This window comes from Drosophila nasuta, chromosome 3 (assembly GCF_023558535.2).
Source record: "Drosophila nasuta strain 15112-1781.00 chromosome 3, ASM2355853v1, whole genome shotgun sequence".
NCBI classification, from domain to species: domain Eukaryota; kingdom Metazoa; phylum Arthropoda; class Insecta; order Diptera; family Drosophilidae; genus Drosophila; species Drosophila nasuta.
The window spans coordinates 16,084,084-16,100,416 of NC_083457.1; the positions used below are offsets into that span (position 1 = coordinate 16,084,084).

The 16,333-nt window shown below is 37.5% G+C and overlaps 3 protein-coding genes across 4 annotated transcripts; 1 reads left to right on the plus strand and 2 right to left on the minus strand.

Moving 5' to 3' along the window:
* Positions 1–303: 303 nt before the first annotated feature.
* LOC132793816 (endocuticle structural glycoprotein SgAbd-1-like) lies at positions 304–5,491 on the minus strand. Its single transcript, XM_060803910.1, has 5 exons — positions 5,360–5,491; positions 3,660–3,790; positions 2,550–2,817; positions 764–897; positions 304–700 (listed from the first exon to the last, which is right to left on the minus strand). The coding sequence occupies exons 1-5, from the start codon at positions 5,366–5,368 to the stop codon at positions 433–435; spliced, it is 810 nt and encodes a 269-aa protein (XP_060659893.1). The 5' UTR covers positions 5,369–5,491; the 3' UTR covers positions 304–432.
* A 4,356-nt stretch (positions 5,492–9,847) lies between these two features.
* On the minus strand, positions 9,848–12,063 carry LOC132790679 (odorant receptor 49a). 2 transcript variants are annotated; one of them, XM_060799312.1, is made up of 5 exons: positions 11,950–12,063; positions 11,035–11,900; positions 10,772–10,973; positions 10,560–10,715; positions 9,848–10,506 (listed from the first exon to the last, which is right to left on the minus strand). In XM_060799312.1, exons 2-5 carry the CDS (start codon positions 11,853–11,855, stop codon positions 10,450–10,452), a joined length of 1,236 nt encoding a protein of 411 aa, XP_060655295.1. In that variant the 5' UTR covers positions 11,856–11,900; positions 11,950–12,063; the 3' UTR covers positions 9,848–10,449. The 2 variants fall into 2 exon arrangements, with proteins under 2 accessions (XP_060655295.1, XP_060655294.1); XM_060799311.1 differs by having other exon boundaries at positions 11,035–12,063.
* A 2,274-nt stretch (positions 12,064–14,337) lies between these two features.
* LOC132793823 (endocuticle structural glycoprotein SgAbd-9) lies at positions 14,338–15,791 on the plus strand. Its single transcript, XM_060803925.1, has 3 exons — positions 14,338–14,352; positions 14,501–14,864; positions 15,666–15,791. Exons 1-3 carry the CDS (start codon positions 14,338–14,340, stop codon positions 15,734–15,736), a joined length of 450 nt encoding a protein of 149 aa, XP_060659908.1. The 3' UTR covers positions 15,737–15,791.
* Positions 15,792–16,333: the final 542 nt, after the last annotated feature.

A 16,333-nucleotide genomic window follows, 5' to 3' on the forward strand; every position in this document is an offset into this window, starting at 1 on the left:
CAAAGTTAACACAAATTTCACACACACATCGGGTCACGTCAGGTAAACAGACATTGGCTGAAGATCTGGTCAAGATCGTGCCTTAACTTTTTGGGCGAGGCACCCAAAATGAATGCGAATGTAGAACATTACGTAAGTAGCGAAGTGATGAGAAAAAAGTGAAGAGTTCAATTATGCGAATCACGTAAAAATCGAGAAAGTAATCAGTATAGTTGAAAATCACAACTATGTTAATTCTTGTCTCACTCTCTTCGCAGTAGAAATCGAAATAGAAATACGAAACAAACAATAAATGTTCTCTAATTGAATTTGCTAATTTTGTGTATATTTTGTTAATCATTATAATTAACTTGACTCGTTCAGTTCTTTTGGTTCACAGTTGATTGAATTTGTATTAATAATCACATATATGGTTGACTTGCTTCACTTCGTCTAATGATCTTGCTCGATCGTCTTCTGGGCATGTGTTCGCAGATACTCCAGCGTTTTCAGCACCGATTCTGGTGTTGGCGGTGGTGTTGGCAAATGATCGCCAACGGCACGGAATCCATTCTCATCGGCTGTGTAGGTGACGGCATAAGTTTGGCCATCGTCACCGACGAACGAGAAATGTCCCTTGATCGCCTCTCCGTATTGATTTTCATGTATTTCCCGCAGTTCACCTTCTTGCGTTGATGTTGAGCCATCGCGCAGCTCGACACTTTTGAAAAGAAATCGTTATTGTTGTGGGAATTCCTTCGATGCGTTGTGATTATTCACTTACTGGGTGTGGAATTTGCCATTGTACTCGACATTTGAATCATTCACGATAGGATCATCGTTATCAACGGGCAACGCCACCGTCACCGTCACTGCCACAAATAGAACACAGATCGGAATCAGTTTCATGTTGGTTAATTAGTAAAGCGAAAAGCAAGTCAATTAATATCCACGCGTTTCAGATGTCTAGCGACTACTGACAACTCCTGTGTTAAGTAAACAGCCTTATATAGCATACGTTTCCAGTCACCCAAAATCTAAAATCTAAATCCAAAAAGAGAAAAAAATCATCGAAACAAAAACAAACAAACGAAAAAACAAAGAAACAAAACTAATAAAATACCAGTACTAAAATATTTAACATGAAATTAAAGTTAGAGCAATAAATAATATTGAACTTGTTTGGGTTTTTGTTGGTTTTTCGTCTTTTTTGTCTTTTTGCCATTTTAAGGGGGAATGGGTGTGAAATTTGGGGCAGACACGCCAACGAACCTGAACAAATCAGACGTCTATGATAGTTTTAAGTATTTTAGCTTTTTAAAGACTTAAAACCTTATCTTTTAGGTAAATGATTGGCAAAAGCTTAGCTTAATTTTAAAGACAATTTTACAAATTGTTTTCTTTTTTCTTTTACTTAAGGGTATGAATACTTCGACTATAGTGTTTATTTGCCTTATAATTTCTGCTTGGAATTATGTATAAACAATGAGGCAGATCAACAATGATCAGATTCATATATGCAGATCTGTCTATATAGCACTTGTCACTAACGTCAGCATCCGATTCTGGTTCTTCATGGAACCGACTTGACCACATTTTTTGGTCACCTCTCTAGCCTGCTCATTTGCATACAACAAATTTATCAACCTTGCCTTGAAGTGCAAAAAATCTACTCGCAAATGAAATACGATATAGATTTTATGCGCTATTTATAGTGGTCTCGTCAAAATCGAATAAAATTGTGTCTGCTCCAATTTTGATGGTAACATAGAGTAAATAAAAAAAGGCATTTTCGGTTTTTTGGTAAAGAATCTTTAATTCTTTATTTGCAGCTAAGGCTAAAGATATTTAAGTTCTTCTCATGTGTATTACGTCACTTGATCAACGATTCGTATTTATGTATGTATGTATGTATGTATAAGTAGGTACATTGTCATCCATCGTCATTCATCGTCATCCATCATCGCTTATACTCGTATTACGTGCAAAAGATTACAGTTATTTAGACTATTTACACAAGAATTTGCATTGCACAATATTTTATGCTATTAATATATTTCTTGTTTCCTTCTTCATATTATATATTTCATTTCATTATTTTTTTTTTTTTACATTTTCTTCTTGATTTCATTAACAAATCGATGATATCACATGAGTCCGAAAATGGCAAAGTTCCGGCGACTAAAAGATCTTAAGCACAGTTTAGGAATAAAATCGGAAAATTAGTCAAAAGGATATAGGAGAACAAAGAAGAGAAGTGAAAATTTGAGTTTAAGTTTGAGTTTGAGAAACGGAAATATTTCAGATCGTCTGCGTCTGTGTGCGTATCTCTCTGTGTGTCTGTGTGTATCTTTGTGTGTGTGCAATTTGTGTTCTTCAGTCAGCTGCTCGATGTTGTTGGTGTTGGGTCGCCTAAAGGCTTCGTTGATTGTCTTGGGTAAGCAGCAAATTTGCTTCATTGAGTATGGTTTATCAGAATCGGTTGCATGGTCACATTCAATATCATTTCATTCTCTTTCTCTTAACACCCGGCATTAATCGGCATGATGATCGGCATCTACGACAACTTAACGACGACGCGATGCTGGTGGCTGGCTGAGAAGATAGTCGAGAGCCTTCTGGATCGCTGGTGGGATTGGAGGAGGAGTGGGCAGATGGGCGCCCTGTGGCTGGAAGCCGTTCTCATCATCGGCGGCATAGTTGAGGGTGATCACTTCTCCCTCGGGTGAAGTGTACGACACGGAACCCTTGACAATGATCACATCGGTGGCGTCAGGTGACGAAGCCTTCTTCACGGTACCAGTTTCCTCTGCCTTGATGCCGTTAGCTGTCTCGTAGCTGCAAATATATATTGAGGGTTTTTACCAAATTGTTGTTTAGCAATTGCAGTCTTAATATTTAATACAACTTTAACACCGTCGCTTAATCAAATTCACCTTGAAACCTGTGAAAAGAGTTGATTAGCGGGATTTATACCCTTGCAAAAACTAGACTAATTTTATTGGAAATTTCTGGATCGCCATAAAACTTGATTGCATTTACTTAGACTGTTGAAAGTTTCATAAATTGTTTATCGATTATAATCATGGCAAAGAGTATTTAAACTTCGGCAATCAGCAAATAGATGTTCTTCGTGTATACTTATTTTTGGTCCGTTTGTTTTGTTGTTTTCTTCTGTTGTCTTTTGTTTATGTTTCTCTCTTTTTATTTTGTGGTCGCTGCGATCGTATTCGTCACTGGCGCCAGCTGAATTATTTATTTATGTATTTATTAACATTTAACATTTATGCACGGACTTGATGTCCAATGGAAACGTTTATAACTTGCAGATGGCCCATAAATTCATATTAAATTTGCTTCAAAACTTGTTAATTCATCTATTTATGATGGGATTATTTGAGCAAACATAATAGTATAATGCAATCAATTTCGTTGTTGAAATATTTATGTGATTTTATGCAGATGATTTAAAATCAAATTAGAACTACTTGAGATGCTTGCTTGCATAAATTTCAAATGTCACAATGTATGTGCTCTGGCAAACCTGTACTTAACAGATCCAAGCGCTGTTAATAACATTCTTGCACTCTGCCTAAAAGTATGCAACGAAAAAGCGCTTGCGTTCGTTTGAACCGTTTGAACGGTCAGTTTATAACTAGTTCCAAGTGGGGGAGACTTACGCATAATTGTAGGCACCATCCGGTTCGATGTTCGATTCTTGGCTGATGATGGCAATGGGTTCTCCGCCTTGTGGTTTGGGCGCAGCTTCGGCCAGGCAGAGCAGCGCAGTGGCGATCAGGCAAAGTGCAAACTGCAAAACAGGTTAAGAACGAAATCTCAACTTAATTTACGTAAATTGACAAGTGATTACAATAAAAACGAACGCAATTAAAAGTGGAAAAAATCGTGCTTTGTGTATTTTCTCCGTTTGTTTTTCTTCTCCGTTTTTTTTTTTGGCTTGTAAATTTATTGTTGTGTTGAAATAAGCCAACGACAACGACGACGTCGACGCTTCGCATAGTTGTTTGATTTATGACTGCTGTTTACATTATTCTCACATATAAATTATGTGTAGAAACAAGTGGAGGGGGACACACACAACTCATATGCCAATTTGCCACATATTTCTTAAGGTCGTCAAATAACTAGACGCCAATTAAGTTTATATTCAGAGTTTTTCGTGTTTTGTTTTTCATTGCAATTGTTCAACAATTACCTCACAACAACAACAACACTCAACTCAAGTGCATTGAAAACTACAGAGAATTGTGGGGCGTGGCGGCAGTCAGAGATGAGCACGGATCGCGTTGTGGAAAATCGTGAGTGGTGGAGAGTTGCATAAAGGGTTTATTGAATAATGGAATTAGATTAATTTAACTTGTTTAACTTTGATTTGTGTGTGGTGTCGTTCGAGTTTTGTGTTAGCATGCAAATTTGTCGCCTCTCGGTGTTGAAACCTAAAGGCCCAGAGACACCCGCATCGTAGCGTGTTTAGTCTCGTTGTTTGTGGAGTGTTGAGCAATTGCCAATGGGCGAACGAGCGAGCGAGTGGGTTACGTGTCTAACGTTTCAGTTTAGTTTGTGCTTTTAGCCAGCAGCTAGACAGACAGCTGCCAACTAAGCGTAACATTCATTGCCTGCACTTTGTTAGCCTCGCTTTGGCTCTTCTGCAGCCAAATGTCGCAGCCTCAGTCTGTCCAGCCGTTACTGTTGCTTTTGCTGTTGTGCTGTTGTGTTGACTGACCTTTGCATTGCATGCCGGCTGCATGCTGTTTTGGCTTACTTTGGCTTTGGCATCGTGTTCGAGCCTTTTAAGTGGCTGCTTGCGCCCAGCATTCATTAATTGCTATTGCCATTTTGGTCGGGCTTGGCAACGACTTTTCGGTTTTCGGTCTTTTGGCCATTTGCTGACTAAATGGCCATAACAATTGCCAAATAACCCGATGCGGAAGCGACGCCTTGCACCCTACAAAAATATATTACACTCTTTCAGCCTAATTGCTCATTTTTATGGTCGAAACTCATGCTGATTGATTTACGACTAGAGACGGCTGGAAATGCCAAATTTAACGCATTTAAATGTTGTTTGTTAATTGCGTACTCTGGGCTCTGTTGTTGACTCAACGAGAACAAGTCTCATTTATTTTCTTGTTATTCACGATTGATGCCATAAAAAGCAAGAACGAAAAACTGAAGGATTTATGAGCCGTAATTTATGAGTTATAAAATGAAGATTTTAAAGGATTTTTTAGGCAAGCGCTTAAAGTTGAAACTTATATGCGTCAGAAACACTGCTGCTTAAGATTTTTTAAAACTTCTTTAAGGACTGTTTTTTAGTCGTAGTTTTCTTTGCTTGAGTACACTGACCGCAGACACTTACGTTTTTCATTTTGAATGGAGAAAAGAATTGATTGGTTTATTGGTAATCCAAAAAGATGTGTTGTATCCTTTTCAGCTAGCGCAGCAGCACACTTCACACTTGTTGTTAATTGAACAAAAGATCTTTTAATGATGCCCAACTGCCGGCAAGTGAGTCTATTTATACGAAAAGACTGCGACGACGATGGCGACGACGAAGCTGCAAATTCAGCGGGCAAAGCGTCGCACATACAAGATGCAAAAACTACAACAACAACAACAACAACAACGACAAACAAAATAAATATATAAGTACACATAGATGTATATAGAAACTAAACTAAAGATTCGTCGTAGTCGTCGTTGTCGTCGTCGATGTTGTTGTTGTTGTTGTTGTTGCTGTCGCTGTCGCTGTCAGCGTCGACGCTCGCGGTGTTTGAAAAGAGCACCAGCAGCAGCCTCAGTCTCTGCCTCTGCTCCAGCAGCGGCGGCAGCGGCGACAGCAAACATTTGTTGCTGTGGAAAACTCCAACAACAAACAACAACAACAACAGCAACAGCAACAAGCAGCTGCAGCAGGTGATGGCATAAAACTCAATTGAAGTACTCCCAAAAGGGGGCAGCTAATATGGCAACGCCCCCTCGCTTCAGCTTAAGATGCACGCCACTGGCCACAACTGAACTCAGCTGTTCTCTGTGCAATCGAGAATCAAATGCAAAACATTTTTATGCAATTGTATTGATTACCAGTAACTACAACAACAGTTGCATCAGCTTTGCGCCCTTTAACCAGTCGAAGTTCTGCTCATTAATAAGTATATATGCCTAAGATTTACTTCAGCTATTTTGTGGCTCATTTGTCATTTGGCAGGTGCGAGACACACAGTAGCGGAAGCAATAAAATAGCTCACTTAATTTAGCTTAAGTAAATGCGATTGACATCGCCCTCGCGGCGTTGCCACCTCAAAACAGCAACATTTATTTATTGCTGCTTTGTCAATATATTATTCTTTTTTGCATTTATTTTTTTATTTTTTTTCGGTTTTTTGGGAGAGAGAAAACATTGCATTTAAATACGTGGCGAATAATCGCGAAAATGCAATCAAAGTCAGGCAATAACAACAGCATTGGCGCACCGTGGGCTCCGTAACCGTCGAAATTGTTTTTATTGCACAAAAAAAATTAATCCGGGGCAAATACGCCGAAATATGCCGAAAGTGGTGTCAACCGGATGATCTCTAAATACTTGATAAAATTTATTACTTTGATGTATTTCGAACTACATATATCCATATACGACCTTTGGTATATTTTAGTATTTTGTGGTATAATAAATATTTTAAGATTAGTACATTACAACTATGGTATATTTCGAATGTAGTACTATATCGATATACCAAATATACCTTTGGCATATTTTTGTATTTTGTGGTATATTATTTTGGCATATCTTAAGAATAATATATTAATACTACTATATTTTTTAAATGTAGTAATATGATCTTTGGTAAATATTTTAGTATTCAGAATAAAACAGCATTGTTTTGCTTTTATTTAAAACAGGTAGCGGGTTTTAATTTTACTTAATATTAAAGTTAATTATTATTACATTTCTAATATTAATACTACTCTAAAGGGCATCATTTGAAAGTCTCTTACATATAAGTTCTCATTTTAATCTTCAGACAGAGTTAACTTAACAACATTATACTGAAGTCACTCTTTAAACCCGAAAATTCTTGATTCTTCCAAGTACTTTCTAAAAAATGATATATTTTATTTGTCTGTGCTTAAGTACTTTAAATTTGTACTTTAGCATAACTAGGTTTAAGTTAATTGTGGAAGAATCTATTTTGGAGATTTACAAGCTCCACAGTGTGCCCAGATTCGGGCTCAGGGCAAAGTCGCTGTCTCGCTGTCTTTGCTTGTGCTCGCTGTGCCGGGGTCAAAATGCCAAAAATTGCTAAACGCGAAGAGGCCGCCGAAGCCGAAGCCGAAACTAACGCCGCCGCCGTCGCTGCTGCTGCTGCCAAAGTGTAGGCGCGTCTAATGAATAGCTTGGGTCGGCTTAGGTTTGTGGCAGGCAGATGGAGACACAAACACAAACACAAACGCAAACACAGAGACGGCGACAGAATTTCGTGACAAGATTGTCCCAAAGATTGTTGCCATATTGTATGCAAGTAGTTGTTGTTGTTGTTGCTGTGTTCAGACTGTGGCAATCAACAAAACAATTGCCAGTTAGTGGAAGCTCTGAAAAAGTTGCTGCCTTCTAGTTTTGGGCCTGGTCTATTGTTTGTGCCTTTTCTGGTTGGTTTGGTGGCTAGTGTAAAGCACAGCGCTTGGTAATTATGAAGACATTCAACTGCATTAATTGTAATATTTATTATACTATTTTTTTAATGGGTTTATTTTAAATTACGCAAACAGCAATACTTAACTAAGCATTTGCGTCGCAGAGATTCTCAGCCGGCAAGTTCGTTGCCTAAGTCTTTCGATTTTCTAAGTGCTGAAAACGAAAATTAACTTTAATTTTTTATTTTATTATATTAAATTTGTGTTGTAGCATTTTTGACAAATGTAAACCTTGAAATATTACGCATGAGTTCTCTAATTAGCAATCTAAGCAGCATTTACTGCAAAATGTCAGTTGTCCGGCAAGCCATAAAGCACAGAACAGATGCCTAACGTCTATGCCTAGCGTTAGCTTTAGTCAAAGTTTAACTCCATCGTCAGTTGCGTCCACTGACTTTGACACGCGCTGTGCAGCTTATGTGCTTTATGACCACGTCTCGTTGGCCTTGAAGGTCGTGCCATCTTCTTTATGGTGTGCCAAACGCAATTTGTACAAAATGTTTCAACTATTGGTTAGCCATTGCGTAAGCCTAAACGTCGTTTCGCCCAAAGCTGGCGTCGCCCAACGAGAGTCTAGATCGAAGACGTTGCCCGGACATGGCCGGCATAGTTTTCGGCACCCAGCAACATCATCGTCTTCATCGACTTGCTAATGCCTAATGCTAATGTCAATGCAGGCATAAATAAATAATTGCAAATAACAGACATCGCACAGCCACAGCAACTACGACAGCAGCAACAGCCAGAGCAGCAGTCGAACCAGTTGGTGCGGTTAAATGTCAGTGGTTTTGGTCATGTGTAGAATATTGGCTTCTGTTCGCAAGTAACACGCTGTCTTTGCTTGCCCCGTCTTGACTTTACACAGTTTGCTGGCAAATGTTAGACGAAGTCAAATGTAATGATGGACTGCGTTTCATGGTCAAGGAACCGTTCCAATTGCTTCGCTTTGGTTACGCGTTCTAACTGGAGTACGATATTGAACTTGCAGCCTAAAACCCGCATTCGATTTTAATTATGCTTAACGTCTATATACAGACCATAGATGTATGTAAACCTTGAGCTCGTGGCAAAAGAATCTGTCACTTCTTGATGGCATAATATTTGCATTAGTGTTAATCCGTCTGAGCATCTTTAGATGTCATATCGAAGGCGAAGGTGAGTACGACTATTCTTTAATTATCCATATGCAAATAGACTCAAATGTTAAAAGTCAATGGAACTCACAGCGTGCTGCTCGATGTGCTCGTGGTGTGGGCGTAATACTTAGTGGCAATTAGTGGTAAATTCTAGCAAAGTATCGTTTATGATATGCCCACTGTGAAGCGAGCTCTTTACGATCACAGTGCTCATTAAATAGACTTATAATGACAGACATTGATAAGCTTTATTACACACAATTAAGGGGCAACGTTTTTGGCTTTATTCTATGCCAAAAAGGCGAAAACTAAATGCCTCTGGAATTTAGGTGTCTTCTTTAATGTACAATTATTTAAAGTGGCAATGGCCTAACACGACAATTAGTCCACCCCTTCAATATATACACCTCATAAATATTTAATTATTAGAGGCGAGTATTATGCATAGTTAATTGTTGAATGGCGCTTGGTGGGAGTAAACTAGAAAATATCTATTTAGTGTCTATTGATTTTTTTAGCTGTTAACACAACTGTAAAGTGAAGTTGATTCCACTTGAATGAGCCACTTTACACTGGGCCAGAGTTGTTGCAATCTCTCAGGCAGCCATTGTTGCACACTCAATTTGACTCGGTTGCAATTCTGTCAAGCAGCACGCGAAATGTGAAGGCCAACGATGGATCCGCCAAGCTCGGTTCACCTCCTCCCTATAGACAGCTCATTTAATTATGCATTACTCATTTGGCGATGCATGGCATACAACTTAATATAAATATCAAATAAAAATATGTATTACTTTTAATATTTATTTTATATTGCATAAATTACAAATGACATCAATTATTAATTACCCTCTAAATACACACAACTATATTTTTATTTATCAGTTGTAGAAGATGAATATTCTAATTTAATTTCGTTATTTTTCTATTTTTTTATAATTCAGTATTTACGCTTCTATTTCCCCAACGTTCGCTTACCATCGATCACACTTCTTTTTATCGATTCTTAGTGCTGCGTGTTGTGTAGTTCATAATGATTACCTTATTTGAGTGTTGAGGAGTGCATTGTGATTATTTAGTTTAAGTGTTGTGTAATGCATTAACGTAATTAATAAATAATACAGTAATCAATTTCAGATTTGTGGACAGTTTTTATATTATTACCTCAATAGTTACATGAACAAATCTACCCTCTATGCTTCTCTTGTAATGGGTACAAAATATTTTGAGACGAGTATATTAAGGCGGTCCCAAGCTGTGCCTCAAATTTATTTGAAGCTTTTAAACTTGATGATGCCGCGGCTAATCAGAGAACGCTGCGTATTTGCATGCCAAATGAACATGAATACATAAATATGTACGAGTATATTCATATGGCATTTGAATAATTTACGCCCCAAATCTATTGTGTTGACCAACCGAATACAGTTTCCTCATTTGCTTTTAACCAATTAAATTTGGCAAGCGGAGAAATCAAGAAAAATATGAGTGAGTATCCCACAGGTAAATATTTCGTCTAATTTGCTGAATCATTTTCATATTTTACCTTGGGCTGAGTGCAGTTTAATTGACTTGTTTGTGTTAAGCTGCCAGATCATCTTGAGCTGCATCAGTTGATCATTTATTTGCCCAGTATTCTGCGTATGACCGCAAAGAATTGATATGTTATGCCAATCATCTGAGGAAATGGGAATGATTATAAAGTATTTATCAATGAATATTGAGAATCACCTTCTTGAAGGTGTCCAATGATATAATGATCACGCCCTTGGCCGAAAGTTCGGCTGGTCGCTGAGCACGTTGCATTATCATAAGCAAATATCTGCGATACTTTACGGATGCATCATACCAATTGTGTGTGTAGGCAGCCATCGCAATGTTTTGGCTCTATAAAATGAATAAATAAAGTATATATATAGAATCAACATCAAATGCTTCTTTACCCAATCAATCAGTTGTTGGCCGTAGTAGCTGACCATAAAGAACTGCGCGGATGAGCTGAAGAAGAACAACATGAAGCCGATCCCTTCGCGATTGAGACCCTGAAGAATTGTGTAGAAGATAACGCAGCAGAGTGTGCTGGCTGTGGAGAACAAGTTGTAGGCCAGCAAGATGCCAAATATATCATTCAGTTCTTTCTGCAAGCTAAAATAGAAAGCAATTAAAGTTGCCTGCATTCCGATCTAAATACTTTCCATAAACTCACTCAAACAAACGCTGATGCCGGCGCACAAAATTAACCAGAAATTCACAATCCTCCTCAGCTCGCTGTCTTTGTGGCGTATATTCTGCGAGTTGACGTCCCAGATTGGAAAAATGCATACAGATTTGTGCCGAATGACACATCATCCAGACATCGGTGCCCAGATTTACGTTCATCACAAAATGACTGAAGGCAAAGTCGACCACTAGAGTCAAAATGTTCTTCCACATCGACATTGTCTCAAAACGCTTCATGGGAAATGTGCTTAGCAAAATGAATTTGGCTTCGCTATCCACAGTAAAGTATTGATATAAATATATTATGATAGATTGAGTCAGAGGACCGAGTACAACAAATACGACCACAAAATAATAGTAGTAGAATCCATAACGCGCAATGCGTGGCCAAAAGAAATCGTTAACCCGATATTTTCTGCAGTGTTCATCTCCATGCGGATAAAGTTCTTCTAGCTTATCGTTGAGTATACGCAAACGTCGTCGATAGTATAGAAATATAATGAATTTCACATCCGAGTTGGCCGTAAAGAAGTAGACGATGGCAAATCGCATGATGAGCACAGGATTTCCGGCAAGTTCATCCCATTGAATTGTACGTAGTATTAAATAATAGAAAATATGCCAATGGCTCAGAAAGCATATGATTGAATAGGTCTTTAGTAAGACATCCTGCCACAGTGGCTTCGGGCTGTTCAGAAAGTCGATGCCCAGCGACTTGAGTATCATGTTCGGTATGTAGGTGAAGTCATTATAGCTCCGTTGTCGTTCCAGTTCCGTTTCCCGTTCAAGTTGCTGTTCCCGTTCCATGCTTGTTATTTGAAGGGTTTCGTGTGTCAACTGGTTTCTCAAACTCTGAGTGGGCGTGTTTTATATTCGTCGCAAGAGGCGTGTGATTAATTACCAGCAATTAAATTATGTAGTCCAGTCCACGTGATGTTGATTAAATATGTAAATCGACTATTCAAAATTATTTGAATATTTAATACAATACAAACTTTGAGCATACATATCAGATATAGCACAACTCTCACATTGTGACAGTTGGTTTAGTGTTTCGATTTCGATTCTAAAGCGAAAACTAATTCCATGTTTATTCGTCTAAGCAAATAAACACGTTCATATTGTGAGACAGCTGAAACGAATTTATAGACACACACATAATTATTCAATGAATAATCAAAGACGCCTCTAAAAGCAAAAATAAATCCAAGCCAATTAATTAAACCAAATTTTTTTCAAACGACTTATTTATGCAAATGGCCAATAAAACTCTTTGTTTGTATTGTCAAAGCTTTGACTAATCTGTTTAACACATTCCGCGTTGCCACAAAATCCAGTTTTGAGTTAGCAGCATAAAATTGCCAAACGCTTGTAGCTTGAAAAATAGAGTTCACATTCTGGCTACGAGACCATTTATTGATAGTTTTTGTATCCGATCATCATAAGGTAGAAAGGTATTATAAATTTCTACCTACAAAGTACACCTACTTTGATCTCAGAGAGTACAAGAGATAAAAGTATAAGATTGTTTTTGATTTATTCCACGCTCACTTCCGTCCTCATCAATTGAAAAGCAAGCGTAATTTTAAGGTAAAAGTTATTATTTTGATATATTAATTTGGTATAACACACTACTTTACATTAATTGAAAACTTGAAAATATGTAGCGGGTATCTCGCGGTCGAGCACACTCTACTGTTGCTTTCATACTTGTTGTCACCGATCTTTTGTGTGTGGAATCTTTCCTCGATCTCAGACTGATCATAATTCAGCATTGTGTCGATCGTGTTATCTAAATGGCCGGTTCTGCGACTCTAAATGCTTACTGAACTCTATTTGTTAAACTATGCTTTATCTATGCTAATTTGTGACCATTAAATGTGATAAGACGCTAAAATGATGCTAATTTTATATACTCAGTTGTGACCCATCAGCCACGATCGGCGATGATCTAACGAATAGAACTTTTTGCCCCTCGAGCTTTTGGGTCGCGTGGCATTCAGAGCTCTAGAGCTGTTGCAATACTACTCGTTGCAAGTGGCAGCTATTGTTGCTGCCACACGCGAAATGTGAAGGCCAACGATGATGGCAACACCAACCCAATCCCATCCCTCTCTCCTCATGTCCCCTTCTTGTTTGTTTGTTCATTCATTCACTAAGCGAGCCATTCATTGAGTGCTATTTTCATGGCAATTTAAATGCATTCATTAGTTGTTTATCAAAGTAATGTGATTAATCAGCTTTCAATATCAGCTTCAGTAGTTTTAAATTTTGTTCTATGCTGATGTTAAAGTCTTTATTTTCTGCTATTAACATGTATTTATGTGGAGAATGCATCAAGTTTAAATGGTATCTGATCGATAACTTTATTTGTTTCTATTATAATTACTACATTTTTGTATCTATAATGTTTTAATTCAATGTTTGTTGTTATTCGTTTAACAGCGTTTAACAATTACTTACTTAACCTTACTTAATTTTAAGTACTCATTTCTCGTATTTCAAATATGGTATGCTGTGGCGCCTTTCGCTTGAGTCATCAGCTTATTTGGATTTTTGTCTGTCATCCACTACGAGATACTTTTGGACCAGTTAGTGCGTTGATTTATTACAGTTAGCAGCTTGCTTCTCAAGTTTCAGCTTTATGAATTTACAATTTAATAAGAATGCTCCCTAATCAGCAAAACGTTTCATCTATATGCTAAACTGTCCCCCATTCATATTTCGTTTTTACGCGCTCGATCTATGCATATAAATTATTCGCTTGAATTTTGTATTCCGCGTGTGCCGCAGATTTCCTGTGCTACCACCTCCAACTGCTCTTAATTTTATAATTATTTATGCAAGCATTTTCTGCATATCTCATTATTTATGCTTCAGAGATACTCTGTAAAAAATTAAAATCTTCAAAAGAGACTTTTTATTATCTGCAGATAATTTAAAACATTTTGGCTGTTTATTGTTTAACTTTAAGTAGTCTATGCTACCCACTTTGTTCACCAATTACAGGGTATAAGTGACTGCCAATTTAGTTTGCCGCACCAATTTAAATAACAATCAAAATTCTAAACGGAAATTAGCAAATCCGACAAAAAACATTCAGCATCTGCCAAGATTGGATTTCAGTTGTCAATGTTAGAGCTGAATGTTAACTGAATAAAATGGTTTTATAGTCTGAAACTTAATGCTATCAAGTTGTTATAAAGGCTGCTGTCAAACAGAGATCTGCTACAGTTTCATTTAATAGATCAACGTAGAAGTAGCAATCGATACGCGATAATCATCTAGAATGTCTCTGAAATTGGTACGAGGATTAAACACAACGCGATTGTGATAGTGCTTAAAGTGCAATAAGGATAACAATGTGATATCTAATGCGAATTCCTGATTTCTTTGTGCAGTCTTGCTCTCTCTTTGTGCTGGCCCTCGTCCTGGTTGCGTGCAGTGCCTAGCGCCAATATAATCCCTATCTGAACAACCCATACTATCGGGATCTGTACTACAAGAACCGCGACTTGTACAATCAGCGTCGCTACTACGACAACTTCTACAAGAAGTACAATCCCTTCATTGCCAACGCCCTCGCTCGCACCGTGGATCAATCGAATTACCCCAATACCGGATCGGGAGCGTATTCCTACAGCTACGAGACCGAGAACGGATTGCACGGCGAGGAGAAGGGCACACCTGTCTACATTGGCAACGGTCAGCAGGAGGAACAGGTCGAGGGTGCTTACTCCTATATCTCGCCCGAAGGTCTTCGTGTTGGTGTCAAGTATCTGGCAGATGCCAATGGCTTCCGTCCAGTGATTACCTGTAAGTAATATAAGAATTGTGCTACGAGTATTTAGTTCATTTTGGTGAAGTAATTCTGTAGTTCAATTCGAACTGAATTAGCTATTCGTTTTTATAGTTCATTTATTTCGCTAGCTTCCATTCTAGACTATGAGATTTTTTAGCCACTTTCATTATTTTCAGTTCTATTTTATTTAGTTCGTTGTAGCCCCATTATTGTTCGTATTAAAGAAACTTATTTAAATGTAGATTTTATTAAATATAATTTATAACTAATGTAGATTATAATTGAATGGCTTACCGTTGCAAACTTATAAATATTCACAAATTTGTATGACCTGAGACAATTGGGACCCAATACAACTAAACAAGTGAACGACCAACATAAGGGTGCGATCGACAAAAATAAACAACAATACAGAATCATTGTCGAATAAACGACCTACAAGAATGAAAGATCTAAGTAAGCGAATCTGAGACTCACCAAATAAAAAACCTAAGAAAATTACTGATTTAAACGAACCAGTAAAAATCAAACTAATCGAACGGACAACGCAAAATAATGAACGATCTAACAGAAAAAGATAGGTTAAAATAAACTGAAAGAAAGGATTTCCTAAAAGAATGAGCAGTCTTATCGAAAGGGAATACTATCGATCAAACGAACTAAAGAAACTTTTTAAAAGAATAAACGATCTACACGAACGATAATATAGTAGAACTCATCAAAAAGACAGTTCGTTCGTTTTGTTGAGTGAATCATTCGATCGAACGTTTTATCGAATACATTTATAATATACATTTTGTAATATCCGCTTTCAGATGATGGCCCCAACTCAGCTTTCTACGCTAATCAGCCTGCTCCAGCTAATGTGGTCCTTACAAGGCATTAAATCGACCTAGTCATTGAACTTAAAAGTAATGTATATTAATTGCGACAAATCTAAATAAAATAACCACAAAAATACAATGAAAATGAAATGATTAAGTGAGTGAGTAATGCTTAATGGGGTAATTTGGTAAAATTGACAATCGCAAACAAACCTACCCAAATATTATCATGTTATGTATCCATCAACCTCACACAAAAAAGCCAATGAATGGAAAATGGCGATCAGCAGGCGGCAGTTTATTGGCCAGTTTGAATTTACATATGTATGCATATATAAATCTTGTTTTTGTCTCTTGACCAATTTATGTAAAGCTTTTTCGAGAAGTTGGCTTTAAGCTAAACTATCGTTATTTATTGTTGAGCACAAAAGTGTGCTTTAAATGAACAAAAAGCTGAGCCACACAATTGATAGTTGACAAGTCGAGAATTATTTCAAAGAGTGTGCTCGACGTGATGATGCTCTGTATTGTTTATACAAGTTTCAGACTGACTAAATTAGCATAGAATATTTTTAGTCACTTTATTATTGAATTCAGAGCAGACTTCCCACTCGTCTGGCCATTGACATTCGTATAAAAAAACAAATCCAATTAATTGA